Consider the following 21185-nt stretch of genomic DNA (forward strand, 5'->3'; position numbering starts at 1 on the left):
ATTCTTTTGCTAACGATTTTTTTTTCAATGCCTCAATCTGAAGTCTTTTACAAAATATTCTTAAACTTATCTGGAAAGTTTGGTACTTGTACCCCAAAATACACAATTCATGAGCTTAGCTGCGGTTAAATATCGGTTTTAGCCAGTTTCCGACTATTATAGGTATGTATTCACTATAATATGTACCTTTATATTCTTTTGCTAACGATTTTTTTTTCAATGCCTCAATCTGAAGTCTTTTACAAAATATTCTTAAACTTATCTGGAAAGTTTGGTACTTGTACCCCAAAATACACAATTCATGAGCTTAGCTGCTCAAATGTCATGCAGTGTGACCATGGGTATTGCATCACATTGAAACTCTGGCCATAAAGCTCAGACCATCTGGTTGTGCATGCTGCGAATTAGTATTACCAATTTCCTCCACCTGATGACTCGCAAAAAAAATGTTCTTACGGACAGGTCAATTACCCCAGAATTAGTTGGGTTGATTCGCCTACCCTGAACCCTTGGGGCTGTATTTAGAGAAGGAATTGGTAATTTGGCCATGGTGCCAGCGATAGCTCATCTGCTCTTCACAAAGGACACCGTGGGATATTTGTCATCCACCACCTAATTCCGGCAGATGGGATGCCCATCGTCCATCGGAGGGACGGCACACACATTGATGAATCACCCTGCTTGTGAAACACCGGGATGACAGTTTATAGTTGAGCCTGGATTTGAACCCAGTCCAGACAGCTGGAAAGTGAGTGACTGGAGGGGTTTTGCAATCACTTTTTTGTGCCTCTGTCTGTCTGTCTCTGTCTGTGTCTGTCCGGGCCGTAACTCTTTTACCATTTCAGCTTTTCTCATCAAATTTTCAACAAAGTTTTATTATGAGAATATGGAGAAGGCAAATTTATAATTTGGTCAAAAGGTAAAAAGATCAGCATCACATAAAATTGTCGCTTTTCATCAAAATGACCTGAACTTTTAAGAGTATGCATATTGGGTCACTGAATTGGTTCACCAATCAAAAGCTGGAAGGCGATTTTTTTTTTCGGTCAAAGGTCAAGGTTGTTTATAATCGTTGAATTTCATTTTGTATTTTTTTTTAGCTGTTTTCGTCATGTTTAGCATACGGAAGAAGAATACATCTAATACATAGCGGATGCGGACCGGCTTTGCATTTTCAGATGCTTTCTAGTTTTTTATTTTTCTCTTTTTTGTGAGAAACACAAGTAAATTTCAAAACAAAGAGAATTACTCGACCAGATTATTATTGAATTTTTAATTTTGCATCCAGGAATGCAAAACACAATTAAAGAGCAAATGCAACTTCAGTGAATTTCTCAGTAATTTCTCTCGGGGAAGCCACCACCACTTCCATGATTGGTCAAAATTCATATATATAATCGTATTGAAGCGCGGTGCTACGCGCGCTTGCTTGTACAACAAGAAGGAAGCGGACAACGTGGTGAGTTTAAGAGTCTTTATTAAACGAGCTCAACTGTAGCACTGGCGCGCTCCGGGCTGCGCGCCCGGTGTATATCCCGCGGCCACGCCTACCCCTCGGGCGTGGCCCCCGCCGACTTGGTGCGTGGAATGATGCCCTCACGCCAGTGAGCTTTCGTGTCCGCCACACGCGCCCCCCCAGAATTCCCGCGCACCTGGAGGGCCAGTTTTCGGGGCAAACGGATGACCCGGCCAAAGCGCCCTCTGGTGACCGGTGGCGTCCGGGGTGCAGGGATGTCAGCTGGGATGCTTCCGGCTGCACCCGGGATGGGTGCAGGACCGGGGGGCGGCGTGCCGGCGGGCCTGGGCTGTGCTGGGGGTCCGCCCGCAGGGGGGCGGCCCCGACGCGGGGGCCGAGCCACCGGCGGTGGGTGATCCACGTCGAGGTGGGCCGGTTTGAGGCGATCCACCGAGACGCGGTCGGGAGTACCGCCGATGTCCAAGGTGAAGTGTTTCACCCCGGTCTCCAGCACGCGGAAAGGCCCGTCGTACGGGGGCCGCAGTGGTGTCCGGTGGGCGTCGTGCCGGACGAAGACGTACTCCGCGGTGCGAAGCTCCGGGGCGACGTGCGTAGGCGGGTGCCCGTGGTGCGCCGTCGGCACCGGGGCGAACCTCCGGGCTGTCTCCTGCAGCGCGGAGCGCTCCTGTGCCGCGGACCATGGTGCCGTGGGGTCGGGGAGGAACTCGCCCGGCACCCGCAGCGGTTGTCCGAAGACCAACTCCGCCGCGGATGCGCGCAGGTCGTCCGTGGGCGCCGTCCGGAGGCCCAGCAGGACCCAGGGGAGCCTGTCGACCCAGCCGCCGTCGCGGAGGGTGGCCCGGAGCGCTGCCTTCAACGAGCGGTAGAACCGCTCGCACAGGCCGTTGGCCTGGGGGTGGTAGGCCGTAGTTCGGTGCAGCTGGATCCAGAGCCCCCGCACGACCACCCCCCAGAGCTCCGAGGTGAACTGGGGGCCGCGGTCGGACGATATGTCCGAGGGGGCGCCGAACCGGGCGACCCAGGTGGCGATGAACGCCTGTGCGACGTCCGCTGCCGTCGTCGCCGCCAAAGGCACGGCGTCCGGCCACCGGGTGGTGCGGTCCACCATTGTCAGGACATGGGTGAAACCCCGCGAGGGGGGCAGAGGTCCCACCAGGTCCACGTGTACGTGGTCGAACCTTCGTTCCAGCACCGTGAACGGGGCCAATGGGGCCTGGGTGTGCCGGTGCACCTTCGCGCGCTGGCACGCGAGGCACGTCCTGGTCCAGCCGCGGACGGCCTTCCGGAGGCCATGCCAGACAAACTTGTCGGCGACCAACCTCTGGGAGGCCTTCGTGCCCGGGTGGGACAGGCCGTGGATGGCGTCAAACACCTGGTGCTGCCAGCCCGCGGGCACGATGGGGCGAGGCCGCCCGAGGGAGACGTCGCACAAGAGGGCCGCGCCATCGAACTGCACCTCAGTGACGCGGAGGCCCGTGACGGCAGTCCGCAAGGCCTGGATGCCGGGGTCGGCGGCCTGGTCCGCCGCCATCCGGGCATAGTCGATGCCAAGGTGGACTGCGTGGGCGACGGACCGGGAAAGGCAATCCGCCACCGGGTTGTGCTTCCCCGCGACGTGCCGGATGTCCGTCGTGTACTCAGACACGGCCGAGAGGTGACGCTGCTGCCGGGCCGACCACGGCTCGGCGACCTTGCCCATCGCGAAGACCAGTGGCTTGTGGTCGACGAAGGCCGTGAACGCACGGCCCTCGAGCAGATGGCGGAAGTGCCTGACCACCAGGTGAAGCCCGAGCAACTCGCGGTCGAAGGTACTATAGCTGCGTTCGGGCGGGCGAAGCTGCTGGCTGAAGAACGCCAGCGGTTGCCAAGCACCACGCACCCATTGCTCGTGCACCGCGCCCACCGCGTAGTCCGAGGCGTCGGTGGTGAGGGCGATCGGTGCATCGGGCGCCGGGTGCGCGAGCATGGTGGCGTTAGCCAAGGCGAGCTTCGTGCCTGCGAACGCCGCGTCCATCTGCTCGGTCCAGGTAACGTCACCTTTGCCCGGCTTCCCCCGGAGGGCCTCGTGCAAGGGGTGCAGGAGCTGGGCGATGCGGGGCAGGAACCGATGGTAAAAGTTTACCATGCCCAGGAACTCCTGGCGCCCCTTGATTGTGCGGGGGCACGGAAACCCCTTCACCGCCTCCACCTTGGCCGGTAGGGGGACGGCCCCGTGCCTGGTGACGCGGTGCCCCCAAAAAATCGATGTCGGCGACGCCGAACCGGCACTTAGCGGGGTTCGCGATGAGTCCATGCTGGCCCAGACGTTCTAAGAGCGTGCGGAGATGGTGAACGTGCTCTTCGCGGGACGCGCTGGCGACGAGGATGTCGTCCAGGTATACGTACACAAAATCCAAGTCGCGCAAGACGCTGTCCATGAGTCGCTGGAACGCCTGAGCCGCATTCTTCAAACCGAAGGGCATCCGAAGAAATTCGAACAGTCCGAACGGCGTGATGACCGCCGTCTTCGGGATGTCCTCCGGCCTGACGGGGACCTGATGGTAGCCGCGTATGAGGTCCACCTTCGAAAAGAAGGACATGCCCGCCAACCGGGCGGAGAAGTCCTGGATGTGGGGGACGGGGTAGCGGTCGGGGGTGGTGGCGTCGTTGAGGCGCCGGTAGACCCTGCATGGTCGCCATCCCCCGCCGGGCTTGGGCACGATGTGGAGCGGCGACGCCCAAGCACTCTCGGAGCGCCGCACGATGCCGAGCCGCTTCAGCGTAGCGAACTCTGCTTTAGCTACCGCGAGCTTCGTCGGCTCGAGGCGGCGTGCCCGGGCGTAGACCGGTGGCCCGGCGGTGGGGATGTGGTGTTCCACCCCATGCTTGACGGCCCCCGCCAAGAAGGTGGGCCGCGTAAGGGCCGGGAAGCTGGCGAGGAGGCGGGTGAAGTCGGCCGCTGCCGGAAGCGTACAAACTAACCTCGCCGGGACCGAACCGCTCAGCAAGCCGCTCGGCAAGCCGCTTGGTGAGCCGCTCGGTGAGCCGCTCAGTGAGCCGCTCAACGAGCTGCTCAGCGCGCAAGCCAGCGAGCTGAACGTTTCAGCCTGGACGAGACGTCTGTTCTTCACATCGACCAACAACCCGTGTGCACAGAGGAAGTCCGCACCGAGTAGTGCCATGGGGACACTAGCGGTTACGAACGTCCACTCGAAGCGTTGCCTTCCGAACCGCAGGGAGAGGCAGCGCTTCCCGAATGTGCATATGGGTGTTCCGTTCGCGGCAAGCAACGCGTGGCCCTGGCCCGCGGTGTGCTTGTCGGACGTAGAGGCAGGGATAACGCTCACCTGTGCCCCCGTGTCGCATAGGAAACGGCGCCCGGACAAGGTGTCCATTATAAAAAGAAGGCTGCCGGAATGGCCGACGCTCAGGGCCGCTACCGAGCGCCGGCTTTGTAGTTTCCCGACTTGCCGAAGGAGCACGGCGGGCAACAAGTCCTCGCCTTGTGGCCAAACCTGGCGTGGAAATGGCACCAGGTTTGCGGCGAAGGCGGAGGCGGCGGTTTTCGCAGTGATGGTGGGCGTGGCGTAGCGGCAGCCACGCGGCGTGCGTCAGCCTCGGGATCCCCGAGGTGTGGTGCATCAGCATCAGGGTCAGCCTCGGGATGCGCGGCGGCCGCGCCAAAACTCGCCTGCGCGTCCAAAGCCGCGAAGAACTTGTCGGCCTCGGCAGCGAGCGCTCGGGGTTCCGTCGTCACAGAACCGGCCAACGCGAGGCGGACTCGTGCCGGCAGCTGGTGTCGAAATAACGCCCGGAAAAGAGCGTTCGGGGTTTCGTCGCCCATCAATGACAGCATATGGTCCATGCGGACCGACGGTCACGTGTCACCGAGCTCGGGGAGGTCCAGCAGGCGGTCGGCCCGTGCGTCCACCGTGAGGCCGAACGTGGCGAGGAGGAGACGCTTGATCGCCTCATACCTGCCGTCGGCCGGTGGGTTCCTCAGGACCGACAGGACGCGGGCGGCCGTGCCGGGCCCGAGGGAAGCAACCACGTGGCAGTACATGGTCTCGTCCACCGTGATGCCTCGAAGTCCGAACTGGGCTTCTGCCTGCAGGACCCAGACTTCGGCTTGCGTCTCCCAGAACTCGGGGAGTTTCATTTGGACCGCGTTGTTTGCCATTGCGATGGCGTATTCGGGTGGTCAGCGACGGCTGACCAGAACGTCGGAGTCACCAATGAAGTGCGGTGCTACGCGCGCTTGCTTGTACAACAAGAAGGAAGCGGACAACGCGGTGAGTTTAAGAGTCTTTATTAAACGAGCTCAACTGTAGCACTGGCGCGCTCCGGGCTGCGCGCCCGGTGTATATCCCGTGGCCACGCCTACCCCTCGGGCGTGGCCGCCGCCCACTTGGTGCGTGGAATGATGCCCTTATGCCAGTGAGCTTTCGTGTCCACCACAGTATGCAAATGATGTCAAATATGTATTATTCAGCCAATCGTGAACAAGCCATGGTTCATCTCCACAAATTTTGGAGGAAAAAACTGAATTTACATTTGCAGTTTAGTGGTGCATTTTCTTTCCACCTCAGGATGTTTTTTTTTAAACTTCATTAATGATCAGATCGAGTGATTTATAGGTACTTATTTATTTAACTTTTGTTTACTCAAAGCAAACTTAGAAATCCTTTTGCTGTTTATGGTGTAACTTTGTTAAAGACCAATTCATCCACCATGGGCTGACACTATATCTGTTGATGACTCGTTACCTTCTGGGGCTGACCATACGATTTTTTTGTGTTAGGATGTCCTTTGATGATTGGCTGCGCCAGTATTCACGGCTGGAGATATGCAACCTTACACCGGACACTCTTGACGATGATGGTTTGAAGCACTGGCATTCAGTTACCTACCCGGGTAGCTGGGTGAGGGGCAGCAGTGCTGGTGGCTGCAGGAATTTCCCCAGTAAGTAACTAAAGTTCCATTTCTCTTCTTTCATGATACTTGAGCATTAACTATTGAAGATCTGCATGTTTTGTCTTGATAATGGAGTCCAAGATCCTTCTTTTTGTGCAGTTGAAGTTCAAATTTATGAATGCCTGGGTTAACACTGCAACATAAGTTTACATTTAAGTTTACATTTTTTTGTTTATGTTTACATTCGTTTACATTTTATTACACTTACATCCGAAGTTTACATTTTATTCGTACAATTTATAATGGCCATGGTGGTTTCATTCATGAGACTTGTTTTTAAAATTCAGCAAACGCTCATTGTTTACCCTCCCCTTTTTTCTTTGTTGTCCATTGTGTGTTCCATAACAAATCTTTTAGTTTTCTCAATATGAAATTATCTTGGGAATTGAGAAGGAACGATGGAACCCATTCAATGGCATTAACCGTGTCTGCACAACTGTAACAGTTGTGCAGATGAAGCTAATTCCAAGGGCCTTTCACTTACTCACCGCAGGCAGGTTGGTGGTCTTTCTGTCTTCTACCGACTCCTCTCCGGCCTTGCTCCCCCAGCTCTCTCTGGGCTTTGTCCCCCAAATATTCCTCAAGGTCGCACAAGATCTGCCTGCAACCATCTTATGGTTAAACTGCCAAAATCAAGACTCTCTGCTCACCTTCACTCCTTCATTCCTCTTTTCTCCCGCCTCTGGAATAAACTCCCTCACTCTCTTCAATCCCACTCCACCCTCCAGGTCTTTAAAACAGCTGTTCACCACGATCTCTTATCTTTCCCCATCCAAAACCTTGATCTTTTCTACCCCCACTAATTTCACCCCAGATTCACTTTTTTGAAATACCAACTTCCTTCCTGGAAGTCCTTGCAGTGTCCTTGTTTTATACTTCTCCCACCCCTCCCCCCCTTCCCACGCATCCTCCTCCCAAGCCCTCCCACAGATCTCCCGATGTCCCTGCTCTCAAATGCTGTGTTTGTGTGCTTCCCCTTCTCTCCCCATCTTGTCTACCGCTGCCCTTATTATATGTTTTGTGTGTCTGTTTGATTTTTTTGTGTGATAAATGTTCGCCCTTTCACGAGCTTCGATCCTGTATACAAAAGAAAACACAACCACACAGTTCTCCTCAGAATCAGCGCGATCCCAAGCGCACAGAATCCGCACAATACAAGCTCCTCTCCTTGCTCTCCGGACAGCACTCCGCCCCTCAAGGCATCCATAACTCCACCCCTGGAGGTGCCCATCACTTCGCTCTCCCTTGCCTACCTGAGCCACATTATGAACTGCCTCGCTCTCCTTTGCTCTCCTCTGCTCTTCTCTTACCACTCAGTGCACCCGGTGGATTACAAGAGGTTTTACACACGTTTCCTTCACTTCAAGCCCTTGCTATTTATTACAATTCGCTACACTCCATATGGTGCACGTTCAAACAAGCAATCCTTAAGCTACACGTCCCTGCTTATGACATCAAGATGAGCTAACTACTCGTACACGGACCATACTACTTACTCTATACAGTTCTACCTGTTCTTAGGTAATCTCTTAACTCCCCCCATGCCTGCCCCTCCCAAAATAAAAAATGTAACAATACTTTTGCAGAAAAGTATTAAGGTCATTTCGTCACTAAATTATTTTGGGAAAAAAATTCTTGGAATTTTTATTTTTTAAGTTTTGGTCCACTGCTTGCACTGGTAACTCATGAGAGCTTCCCTACAAGTAATACGAGTAGTCATCATAATATTTCTACTAACTGTAGTCGATGAAAATGTCTATTCGGACCTGATCATACATTCACTCTCCCTCCCACCCCACTCCACCCCACCCAAATCTTCTCTCTCACTGTTAATTGTACTCCCTGCCTTCCCCCCAAACATCAGAATTTAAAGTAAATAATAATAATTAAAGACCCACAATATTTAATGCAGAGTTCCAGGGCATATCATGAATTATTCAGAAACATTTTGGGCTGGAAACAATCCTAGACGATCGTTACTCCGACGCATGATACTTGACTGTAGATGACTTGGGCAGGAATGTGTCATTTGTTCATGGTGTGCCTTGGTGTGGGCATAAACTCGTCCCCTCTTCACAAAAGATACGGTTTGATCTTCCACAACCACTAATGTTCAACAACAACAACAACAACATGCATTTTAAGGCCATTTTCCCTGCTAGAGTGGGGGTTAGCCTTGCGGTCCCCATGACAATCTTCTCCATTTTGCCCTATTTTCTGCATCTCTCCTTGTTAACCCCCTCGCCCGCATTTCTTCTTCCACCATCTTTAGCCAAGTCTTTCTCGGTCTTCCACGTCCTTTACTTCCTTCTACATTCATTTCCATCACTCTTCTCAACCAGTCACTTTCATCCTTCCTCAACACATAACCAAACCATCTCAACCTGTTTCTCTTCACAGCATCCATCACAGGCTCTATTCCCATCATCTTTCGCAATTCATCATTTGTCTTCCCCTCTCTCAATGATACTCCGCACATCCACAGAACCATTCGCATTTCCACCCTTTCCACCCTTCGTTGCTGCTCTACGTTCATTACCCATGTCTCGCTCCCATAAATCATAACACTTCTCACACATGCAGCATACACCTTTCCCTTCAGCTTCAACGACACTCCCCTCCTCATCAGCACGCCACTCAGTTCCCGAAACTTCTTCCATGCACATCTCACTCTAGCAACCGTTGCCGAGTCTGATCCACCTTCTCCATTCAGCATGTCTCTGAGGTAGCAAAATGTTTTCACACCTTCCAGCTTCACGCCGTCTCCAAGATCCAACTCAACATTTCCTCCATCTGCAGCTCCCTCTGTGCACAGCTTACATTTGAATGTATCTGCCACACTGGTTAATGACCCCCTCAGACCACTACATTTTTGATGAACCCACTCAGCGCACATTGTACATTGAATGGAGTTCACTCCGACACCCTTCCTGCACACAGCACATGGCCACTTCCCAGTTCTTTCCACCTCACCACATGCTTTACCACTTGCCATCACCTTCGTCTTTCCGATATTCACCTTCAGACCTTTTGTCTCCATACATTCCTTCCACTTGTTCATCTTTTCCTTCAGTCCATCCATACTTTCCGCAATCAACACCAGATCATCTGTATACAACAACTCCCATGGTAAACCCTCCTTTACGTTCTGAGCCAGCACCTCCATCACAGCTACAAATAGTAGTGGACTTAGTACCGACCCCTGATGCACTCCCACCTTCACCTCAAACTCACCACTGTTCCCGTCCTTCGTCCTTACAGCTGTGCACGCTCTTTTGTACATTGCCATCACAACTCTGATCAACCATTCCTCCACTTCTACACCCCTCAATGCCCATGTCAGTACTTCGTGTGGAACCCGATCGAAAGCTTTCTCCAGATCAACAAACCCATGAAACAACTTCTTCCTCTTCTCCATGTACTTATCCTGCAACTGCCTCAAAATAAACAGCGCGTCTGTTGTTCCTCTTCCTGGCATAAATCCAAACTGCATTTCGTCGATCTTCACCTTCTTCCTTATCCTCCTCTCCAACACCCTTTCCAATACCTTCATTCCGTGCTCCAATAACTTTATCGCTCGGTACGAGCCACACTCCAGAGGGTCACCTTTCCCCTTGTATAGAGGGACGAGGGTACTCAGTTCCCAATCCACTGGAATGCGCCCTTCTTTCACCACCAGATTACAGATCTCTGCCATTCCCTTCACACCCCAACTTCCTGCTGCTAATTCCACAACAACCACTAATGTTCATTGCTGGTAAACGGGTCCTCTGGCTTAATGTCCATTTGACGGACGACGCGCATGCTGACGCATCAAAATCCCTGCTTGTGAAATACCAGGATGGCAGTTTATAGTTGGATCGAGATTCGAACCCAGACAAGACTACTCAAGGTGAATGTGCATGCCTCCTCAGCTATGCTGACAGTCTCTTGTCTTTTAAAACACCTCATAAATTCAGGGCTTCTCGAGTCGACATTCAGTGTGGATTATTTTTTTTGACCACGTAGAGAATTACCATTTAAATAATGGTTATCATTTTATAGTAACAAATTGTGGAATGTTCTCCGCACATTTTGTGTCTGCCCACGTGGAAATGTACCACAGGCAAAACAACATTAAAGAGCTAATTAATTAAGGGGCCAAGTGGGATAAAATGCAGGGTTTTACACACCATCAAACAAATGCACATATCTACACTCACAGACAAGCTACCCCCTACAAACCATATATCACTGGAAAGCTGACAATCTGGAGAATAAAAAATTGAAGAATTGAGACAATACACCTTCAAATAAGGAAATTACACTCAACCCTCGGCTATCGCGCCTAATTGGTGCCGCCATCGGTGCGCGTTAGCCGAAATCGCGATAGCCGAACTGAAGAACGTATGGTAATAATTCTAATTGGTGCCAGGACCCCCAAGTTGACCACATATTTAACCTATTTTTGCCACTTTTTTTACCAAGTGTTTCTACCATATAAAGAAACATTTACATATAAAGAAACATTAAAACAAGAATCACAATATGTAAATAAAAATAAAATGATAAAAAAAGTACTTTCTTTAACCATTTTATTTACTTTTTGGGGACGATGAGGGGCTTAGATGGTTGGGTAGGTTCCCAGGCTTGGGTGGAGTCTTATTGACCACCCCTACGTGCCTCTAACTCATCCAGGATTGCGTCAGCTGTAGCACCAGAGAAGCCCTCAACGTCAGAGGGCTCGTCAAAGACAGAGGGCTGTGCCTCGTTGCGACGCCGTAAGAATTCGGTGATCTGGCATTGGCGGAGGGAGTTGATGTGGGCGTGATACTGCTCCTCGTAACCTGCCAGTGCCTTATTAATAAAGGAGCACCTTGCTTCGCTGTTGATATGGTCACGGTTTTGGTAAATACCTCGCACTGTTGACTCATTTATCCCAAATTTCTTTCCAACACTTCGCTTTGTTTCACCATTGTCGATCAACTGCACAATTTCGCATTTCTGAGCTTAAGTTAAGTTCTTCCTCTTCTTGATTTCCCTTGCAGGTGCCGCTGCATTACGCTGGGCAATGGTGGGGGGTCGGGGTCGGGGTATATCGGCCATTGTTATATCACAAAAAAAAGGTTTAGACACTGCTATTACAGTACATACAGTATTCACTCTGAGGCGACGCGCACTTGAATGGCGCCGGGCGGACAATCACAGTGCTCCTGACGTCCTGACGTCACAACCAATCAGCACGTGAATCACCCAACGCTCGGTGATGACGTAGCACCCGGACTGTTTGATTTTTATTTTTTTCCCCCACCATTTCCGGTGCGCTATAGCGCGTATTTGGGGCGCGATAGTCGTGTTTGTGCAGTTTTTTAGGTAGCCGCGATAGCAGATAAACGCGATAGCTGAGTTCGCGATAGCCAAGGGTTGAGTACATTTATTTTCCTCAACACAATTGAAAATTTACTTTTTTGTATTTTGTCACCAAAATTGTAACCCCATACAACTAACTCAGGCAATCTACTTTTTTTCCTCAGTTTTACATATTATAGGGATGTCCTAATATTTCAATGATGGCTTTTCTTCAAATCAGTTTATTTCAGCTGCACACTGATTATTTTTTGTAGAAACAGAAAAAGGTGACATTTTACTTCATAATTTTTTTTTAAGTCGGGGTATCTCTAAAAGCCATCATTAATTCAATCAACACCTCAAACCTGACATTCTGACCAAATTTGAAGAAATTCTGATGATTAGTTTTTGAGTTATAACAAGTTTATGAATATTCATGAGAGCACAGACTATAGAGTTTGCCAGTGTTTTTTAAACAGATTTTTAGGGATATTTAGGCCAAAAAATCCATTTCCGGTTATGAAAGAGGTACTTCCGGTTTAACAGATGATTGACCTTTGACAATTCGACCCATATTTTCTGGAAAAATAGTTCAATTTTCACATCAAAAGGATTGATTTCTGAAAGAACATACATCATAGAGTATTTTGACGTGAAAAAATTTAAAAAAATATTTTACTCAAATTTTACCCCACTCGGCCCCTCAATATAATTTAAGGCTGCAGTGTATCACTCGGCATTATTTAATCCTGTTATTTTATCTCGTTACTTCAGCCTCGTTCTGGAGTAATCCACAGTACCGACTGTGTTTGGAAGAGGAAGACGACGACCCAGAGGATGGAGAGGACGGCTGTACCTTTGTATTGGGCCTGATGCAGAAAGATCGACGCAAGGAGAAGAAGCTTGGTGGAGAAATGAAGACAATCGGCTTTGCCATCTACGAGGTGAGTCAAAAACCACAGGGCATATCGACAATTTTCATTCGGGAAATCAAGTGTTCGATTACATTGACTTGTCTTGAACAGAAACGTTGTCGATATTGGTTTACGCAAGGTATAATCCTGCTAATACACCCTCCCTATCTCTCTCTCCCTCAGATTCCTGAGGCGGTAAGTGTAAACTTCAAAAGTTCTGTGTTGGTATGTTTTTTTTGTGGTGGGAGAGAGAGGGACACATAGCTTTTTGCCTTAATGCTTGCAGAGTCGTGGGGAAGTGAGTGGTACTGCTAGATAGACCAACAATCTACTCTCTCAACATTGTTGTAGATTCCATTGAACCCACAACATTGTGGAAGATATGTAGTTGCAGTGTTCTTGCTTCTCTTGTTTTTGTTTGTACAATATTTGTGGATATTTTCTGGGTGTGTATGAGGTCCTGGATGAATTTCTTGCGTATACATGAGTTTAGCTTATTGGAGAAGTTGCATTAAGTACAAGTTGAGATTCATATGTATAGTGATTTGCTTTATTAAGGATAGCAAAGTTACACAGTTCCTTCTTGACCAGAATGGGGAGGGTGGGACAGGTAGTGTAGCGGCAGGAGGGGATAGGAGTGTGGGCAGGGGGGAGGAGGGTAGGAGGAGGTGGAGTGGAGTGGAGAGGCAGCGGTGGGGGTTGAGGGGATGGTAGGGAAGGTGATAGGAGGGGAGGAGGGAGGGGAGAGGAGTTCGAGGGAGGAGAAGGGGAGGGGTGGGAGAGGAAGAGAGTAGGAGGGGGGGAGGGAGAAGAAAGTGGGGAGAAGAACGGGGTGTTCTAGGAGGGACTTGAGGGGAAGCCGTCTCCCGGCATTAGTACAGCATTGAACGAATCCGGTTATGTTAAAACAGCACGTTCAAGTGGGTCATACTAAACACCGCCCGGATATGTAACTGTCTCCGTGCATCTCCGGAGATCCCGTTCAAACAGGAGAGGAATACTACCCGTCGTTTTCAAACATCATGTAACATTTTATAAGACATAACATGGGGTTGCCTTGAGGGATACGACTCAACCGACAGCTGCCACCATGACGTGTATCTGCTGTGAAACTGGGGCGAAACGAGGAGAAAGTTGTATTTTAACCTTTTGTCAGATTTAACTAAGACAGAACACATGTTTAATAAGATGGCAGAACACACGTATCACCTTAACATTGTATTGAATGTCGATTTGTAAATTATTTTTTTTAAATGACAAAAACGTCATTTACTCACCTTCCCGGCTCCCACACCTTCCCCTCCCTCATCCCATCCCCTTCTCTGCCTCCTCCCAGACTGACACCCCACCCCTTCCCCTCCCTCATCCCATCCCCTTCTCTGCCTCCTCCCAGACTGACACCCTACCCCTTCTCATGTAAATGAACAAACATCGAAGAATAGCACTCAAAGTTGAGAAACAAAGTCATGACAAATATTGAAGCAAAACGACAAATAAAGCAAATGGAAAGGTAAGAGAATGGTGAAACCGCGGTGTGTTCCATTACCAAGCAAATTTGTAAAGTGCCCGCAAAGCGGCTTAAGCACTCAGGAAGCAATCCAACAAAACAATTGATAAGGAACGTTTGGCTTGGCAAGCAATAGAAAGCTGATTGCCTCTGGTTTAAATGGCTGAAAATGTTCGGCAAATCCAACCTGCCAATCCCCACTTCTTTACTACTTTGAAATAGACTCAATCTGGGTCCGTCATATGAAGGGAATTTTAAAAACAGATGGTTCAAATCTTCGGGTTTCCTCCAAGTATCGCTGGGCCCAGCACAGTAGAGTAACATTCTATCCTATAGACTATAGAGGTATGAATTTGGACAACAGAGCAGAAGGAGGGATGGCAGTCTTGCTTAAATAAAGAAAGAAATACACTTTCTTTCTTTGGAAAAAGAAATTTTTTAGATTTCACTCCAGATTTTGATACTTATTTGGTGTATAGGATCCGTTCCTCAAATCTGAATCCAGATTTCGATTATATGCTTTAGTTAGCCCATGACATGTTATCATGGTTCCAAGGCAAGGAACGTTCCAATAGGCCAAAACAAAATGGCGGCATAAGAATCCAGCGAGGTAACAGAGGGCTGACAAAGATGGTGCACCGCCATTTTTGGTAAGGCTTATTACTTGCAAAACCGAAGATTTTTCAAGAAAATTTGTCGGTTGCGTTTGTGGTTCCGTCTGTTTGTTTGATTGTCACTGGCCTGCAGGTCACAATTCTAAACCAATCGTCACGAAACTTTACCAAGTTGTATAGGTCGTCCCAATTGAGAAGCCTATTGATTTTGAGGTCAAAGGTCATCTGGAGGTCAAATTTCTAAAATCGCCATTTAAAATCCAATTGACTTCAAAATTGAATAGCCTTTCTATATTGAGTCACTAAATTGGGAAATGAAGTATTTTTGAGGTCAAAAGGGCAAAGGTGAACTCAAGGTCAAATTTTTAAAATCATCAATTTTCATCTAAAAAGCCGTCAATTCTGAACCGATTGACTTGAAAATTGAACAGCATTTGCACATTGAGTCACTAAATAGAGAAACCAACTATTTTTGAGGTCAAAGGTCAACTCGAGGTCAACCTTCCAAAATCATCATTTTTCATCTGAAAAATCATCACTTTTCTTCCTATTGACCTGAGCTTTGATCAAGGTTGTCAATTTTAATCTTGATGAAATGGACAATTTGCTGTATCAATGGAAAAAAAATTCTTGGGGAAGGGGGGGGGGGCGGATTTTGCAAGTATCGTGCTCCGCATGACGTCTTCTTGGTTTTTTTTTTGTGATTAACACCCCATAGATAATCTTCAAAAGGGGTGCTTTGACACACACCCAGACACCCAGTTTTCATTCATGCACTCCCTTGGAGTTCGATAAGTACATATGCAAAGTTTGGGGCCATGAGATTTTATGGTTTTGCAGTTATGGAGTAGGCACACACACTCTTTTAGTATTTTTATAGATGTGCATTCGACTGACTTAGGACCAGTATTGGGACTAGTACTAGCCATTTCTGGGACTTCGGACTATTACTAATGATTATTTATCATTGATAAAAGAAATGGTGGAATTTTGAGTAAACACCCTCTGCCTAACACCCCCCCAACCCCCCTAACTCCAGCATGTGTTACCTTCTTCCCCTTTAGTTTTACTTCCATCGCCGAAATTTCTTCTTTTTTTTCTCCGATCCTCTTCTCTATTCCTTTTCAAACTTTTAGTTTTATAAATGCAACTTTATTGACCCCCAACTTTATTGCGTTTTAAATTGATGGTGCCACATAGATGCAAATCTGGTGATTATTTTTTGGAACAAACCGGGCAACAGACCAGCTGGGCTCTTATATTTTGGGTCTTGTCCGTTTGTTCGTCTCCACTCCAAAGTGACTGAACACATTTCTTTTATATTTCGCACATGTATGGAATAACATCTGGGCATGAGGACTAAATAAATCCTTAATTAATAGGAAGGGGAGGGGTGAAATGTGAAAGGCAAATAAAATATTTAAGCCAATAGTTTATTATTATTATTATTATTATTATTATTATTTGTAGGAGTGGGAGGTGGGGGACAGGGAGGGGGAGGTGATGAAGGCTGTTGGGTGAGGAATGCGCAACGCCAACCATATACCCACTCCTTGATAAGACCCTCTAAGACACGAGTATCACGACAAGCTAACTCTGCATACTGCTAATATCCCTGTACCCCTCTCTCTCCGATGCTTCTAGTTAGCTACCCAATTCCCATTTATATGTATCCATGTCCTCCATTACGAATACCTTTCCAGGCAGACAATTCCATGCTTTAACGACTCTCTGACTGAAAAGACCCCTACTTTATTACTGGCATAATTCTCCTCTTCCTTACTCTCAGATTATCTAATTCCCATTTAAACTTGTCCACTCCCTCCATTACCTATCACTGTCTCTTCTGAAAAAACCTCTTCTGCACTTATTTTTTCTCTGCCCTCCATTATCTTAAACATCTCGATCATATCCCCTCGTTATCACCTCCTTCCTCATGTATAAGGTTCTATGTGCTTGAGCCATACCCCTTAGCGAGCTCTGTGCCTTTCAGTGGATGTGGTGACCCAAACTGAACACACTATTCTAGATTAGGCCTCACTATACAGTGCAGTGTCATGACCTCTTTTGATTACCTCCGTCACCGAAGGTGGGCAGAGGTAATGTTTTCACCCCTATCTGTCTGTTTTACTGTCTGTTTAGCTGTCTGTTTATCTGTCTGTTTATCTGTCTGTTTTTCTGTCTGTTTTTCTGTCTGTTTATCTGTCTGTTTATCTGTCTGTTTATCTGTCTGTTTATCTGTCTGTTTATCTGTCTGTTTATCTGTCTGTTTATCTGTCTGTTTATCTGTCTGTTTATCTGTCTGTTTATCTGTCTCTTTATCTGTCTGTTTATCTGTCTGTTTATCTGTCTGTTTATCTGTCTGTTTATCTGTCTGTTTATCTGTCTGTTTATCTGTCTGTTTATCTGTCTGTTTGTCTGTCTGTTTGTCTGTTTATCTGTCTGTTTATCTATCTGTTTATCTGTCTGTTTGTTTTTCTGTTTGAGAACAGCATATCTCAAAGTTTTGGATGGATTCGGACAAAATTTGGTGGAGTGGTTGGGTATGTGATTGGATTTGGACATGTGATTGGGTATGTGATATTTGGTTGGGTATGTGATATAAGGTTAAAAAGTATCCCAAATCTCAAAATTTATCCCTTTGAAAATGCGAAAAATGGCAAAATCCCGGATAATTTTAGATATTTAAAACACCCAGCTGGAGAGATTTAAGGACCGGAAAGGAGTACATGTTTGGGAAAAACTGGATGAATGCTAACCTTAACCTAAAACCATATTAGCTTTACCTATAGCTGCATGGCATTGTGCTGTTTGCTTACTCCCTTACCCACCACCCCAATCCCCAGTATGTGTAAGCACCCCCAGATCCTTCTCCAGTGTGAGACGCTCCAAAACTGCCCAACACATTATGTAAAATCCCTATTTTCATTGTTCTTACACATCTCCAGCTCCTTACATTTCCTTATGTTAAATTGCATCTGTGAATCTTTTGCCCAATCTATTAAAGTAGCAATACGTTCCTGATTCTGATCACCATGGTCTCTACATTCTCTATCATCGACCTTCCCTCCTAGCTTTGTCATCGACAAATTTAGAAAGCTGACTGTTAACCCCACAATCCAAATCTTTGACATAAGTTTTGACTAATAAAGGTCCTTGTACTGATCACTGAAGGACCCCACTACTTAGCTACTATGAATCACAGCCACTCTTTGCTTCCTATTACTAATCCAGTTTCCAATCCTGTCATCTACCTGACCACAAGCCTTCACCTTGGCGAACAACATCCTATGGTGGTACCTTATCAAATGCCTTGTGAATGTGTAGATATACTGCGTCCACTGCATGTCCCTCATCCACCCAATCCAAAACTACTTCATAGAACTCAAATATATTTGATAAAGATGATCTCCCTTTCGCAAATCCGTACTGACGACATTTAATGTAACTTATTTAAATGGTTCCTCATCCAATCCCAACTTAACATTTCCAACACCTTTCCTACTTGTTCCCCAATTCTTCTCTCAATCCTTTCTTAAATCTGGGGTTACGTTTTTCTATTCTCCAATGAGCTGTTAAGGATATCCGTTAGCACTATGCTTATCTGGTCTCGTACCTTGCTCAACACCCTTTGGTGTATATTGTTTTGTCTTAGCTTTCCAAGCTTCTTCACTACTTGCACCTCTCCGACCTGGATGGGTCCAACCCTCGTCCTGTTATTTTGTACTTGATAAATGCACTCCTTACCTCCCTGCTCAAAACAATGGTCAGTTTGCAACTATTGAGGATGCCTCTTCACGATCGTTGTACCCCCTAATCGTCCCCACTCAGGGCTAAATATTCCCCAGATTTGTCAGGTCCCCATCGACCAGCTCTCTCTCTCTCTCTCTCTCTCTCTCTCTCTCTCTCTCTCTCTCTCTCTCTATATCTCTATATCTCTATATCTCTATATCTCTATATCTCTATATCTCTATATATCTCTATCTCATGGCCCTGGCTTCACAAAGGTGGGGGTACACCATCTTGATTGTGGGGATCTCTGGGTCAATCCTTGGAGATCGCTCGACTGTCTCCGTGCAGCAGGCCTATTTGAGAGAACTGTCTGGGGCTGTATAACAACAATACCCTCGTCTGTTTCTGCCTCTGGTTTTGCACCTCATTGGAATATACTTACTGCATACATTGCACATCTTCCTTGAAGGTTACCCATTTCACTGTTGCTGATTGACCTCTTATTAGTTCCTCCCAATTTACAGCATCCAGCTTTCTCATATGCGCAAAGTTTGTCTTCCTGAAATCTAACAACATTACTCTTTTGATGTTAGGTTCAGAGCCAATTTGGAATTTTGGGAACTCTTAAAATTGTTTTTACAGGAGAGAATAGTGCAGGATTGTATATGCTTTCAGGAACTATCTATTTATATACACCTTACCTTCTCCATTACCAACACGTGACTTTGAATTATTTATTTATTTTTATGCATTTTACTTCAAGGTGTTATGTAGGTAGCCCTGACAAGTAAAGGTTGTAACTCCATAACACTTTTTTGTTATAACACTACTCCATAACTTAACACCATCACTAACTCCATAACACAACATAACACTACATGACATAACACTACTTCGCCTACTCCATAACATGTTTAATTATTTATTTATATAAACTTTACCATCTCCACTACCGAGTGGCATATTTATTTAATATAGTTATTTAAATGTAAGCAGAAATTGCCTATACATCATGAAAGCTAAGATGGGAATAATGTCACCTGGCTGGTTCCCACTGTGCGAACCTGTTAAGCCATTTTCTGCTTTATGTTTTCCCCACTTGCTGCAGTTTGTGGGCCAACCTCAAGTGAAGTTGAATAAAGACTTCTTCTCTTATCACGCATCGTCAGCACGGTCCGAGACGTTTATCAACACTCGTGAGGTATCGCAGCGATTCCGGCTACCAGCTGGCGAGTACCTCATCATGCCATCCACGTTCGAGCCAAACCAGGAATCGGACTTTGTCGTTCGTGTTTTCTCCGAGAAGCTCAACCCCACACAGTGAGGGAAATGACCTGGTGGCTTAGTGACTTTGAGATACAAAAAAAAAACAACATGCATTTTAAGGCCATTTTCCCTGCTAGAGTGGGGGTTAGCCTTGCGGTCCCCATGACAATCTTCTCCATCTTGCCCTATTTTCTGCATCTCTCCTTGTTAACCCCCTTGCCCGCATTTCTTCTTCCACCATCTTTAGCCAAGTCTTTCTCGGTCTTCCCCGTCCTCTACTTCCTTCTACATTCATTTCCATCACTCTTCTCAACCAGTCACTTTCATCCTTCCTCAACACATGACCAAACCATCTCAACCTGTTCCTCTTCACAACATCAATTACAGGCTCTATTCCCATCATTTTTCGCAATTCATCATTTGTTTCGCAATTTCGCAATTCGTCAATTCATCACTTTGAGATAGCTTCAGAATATAAATTTTGACAATATTGTGCTGCTACATTTACCAGTTCACACGATGGGACATTTTTATTTTCCGAACTTAAAAAAAAAAAAATGCTGCCTCATGAGTTTGAGATGCAGGGAAGTTCAAAAGGTCTATAACTGCAGGTCGAGACAATTGTGTAACAACCCATGGAAGGAAATTTAAAGAATGTAGAAGAGTTATCTTTTTCTTCTTGTTCAGGCATAATCATTGCCGCATTCTTGTGAGGTCAGCTGATACTGGCCCGGGTATTTTTGGAACCGGCGGTGCTTGTTCGACTGTGGGAGGAATTATTTTATGGTGTCGGCGGTTCCCTTACCGACTCTGAACGAAAGGTACCATGGGATTTTTGTTGCCTACCAACGACCCCAGAGCTGGAAGACGAGGATGACGGATTGCAGCCAGATCAGGATTCAAACCCATGCTAGACACCCCAGAGGTGAATGTGTATTTAAATTTTTTTGTATGGCAAGTCGAGGCTCGTATAAGACCTATAATACAACAACAACAACAACAGGCATTTTTAGGCCATTTTCCCTGCAAGAGCGGGGGTTAGCCTTGCGGTCCGCATGACAATCTTCCCATTTTGCCCTATTTTCTGCATCTCCCCTTGTTAACCCCCTTTGCCCGCATTTCTTCTTCGACCATCTTTAGCCAAGTCTTTCTCGGTCTTCCCCGTCCTCTACATCCTTCTACATTCATTTCCATCACTCTTCTCAACCAGTCCCTTTCATCCTTCCTCAACACATGACCAAACCATCTCAAACTGTTTCTCTTCACAGCATACATTACAGGCTCTATTCCCATCACCTTTCGCAATTCATCATTTGTCTTCCTCTCTCTCAACGATACTCCACACATCCACTGAACCATTCGCATTTCCACCCTTTCCAGCCTTCGTTGCTGCT

At 47.2% G+C, this 21185-nt stretch overlaps 1 protein-coding gene across 1 annotated transcript in view; it reads left to right on the plus strand.

Moving 5' to 3' along the window:
• Positions 1-21185, plus strand: part of LOC137413975 (calpain-1 catalytic subunit-like) — a 185480-nt gene that overhangs the window by 110800 nt on the left and 53495 nt on the right. Inside the window, exons 9-12 of the mRNA XM_078778893.1 lie at positions 6258-6418; positions 12533-12702; positions 12856-12867; positions 19634-19845. Coding sequence (XP_078635019.1) covers positions 6258-6418; positions 12533-12702; positions 12856-12867; positions 19634-19845 — 555 coding nt within the window. The remainder of the gene's footprint in view (positions 1-6257; positions 6419-12532; positions 12703-12855; positions 12868-19633; positions 19846-21185) is intronic.

This window comes from Myxine glutinosa, chromosome 5 (assembly GCF_964187855.1).
Source record: "Myxine glutinosa chromosome 5, kmMyxGlut1.1, whole genome shotgun sequence".
NCBI classification, from domain to species: Eukaryota; Metazoa; Chordata; class Myxini; order Myxiniformes; family Myxinidae; genus Myxine; species Myxine glutinosa.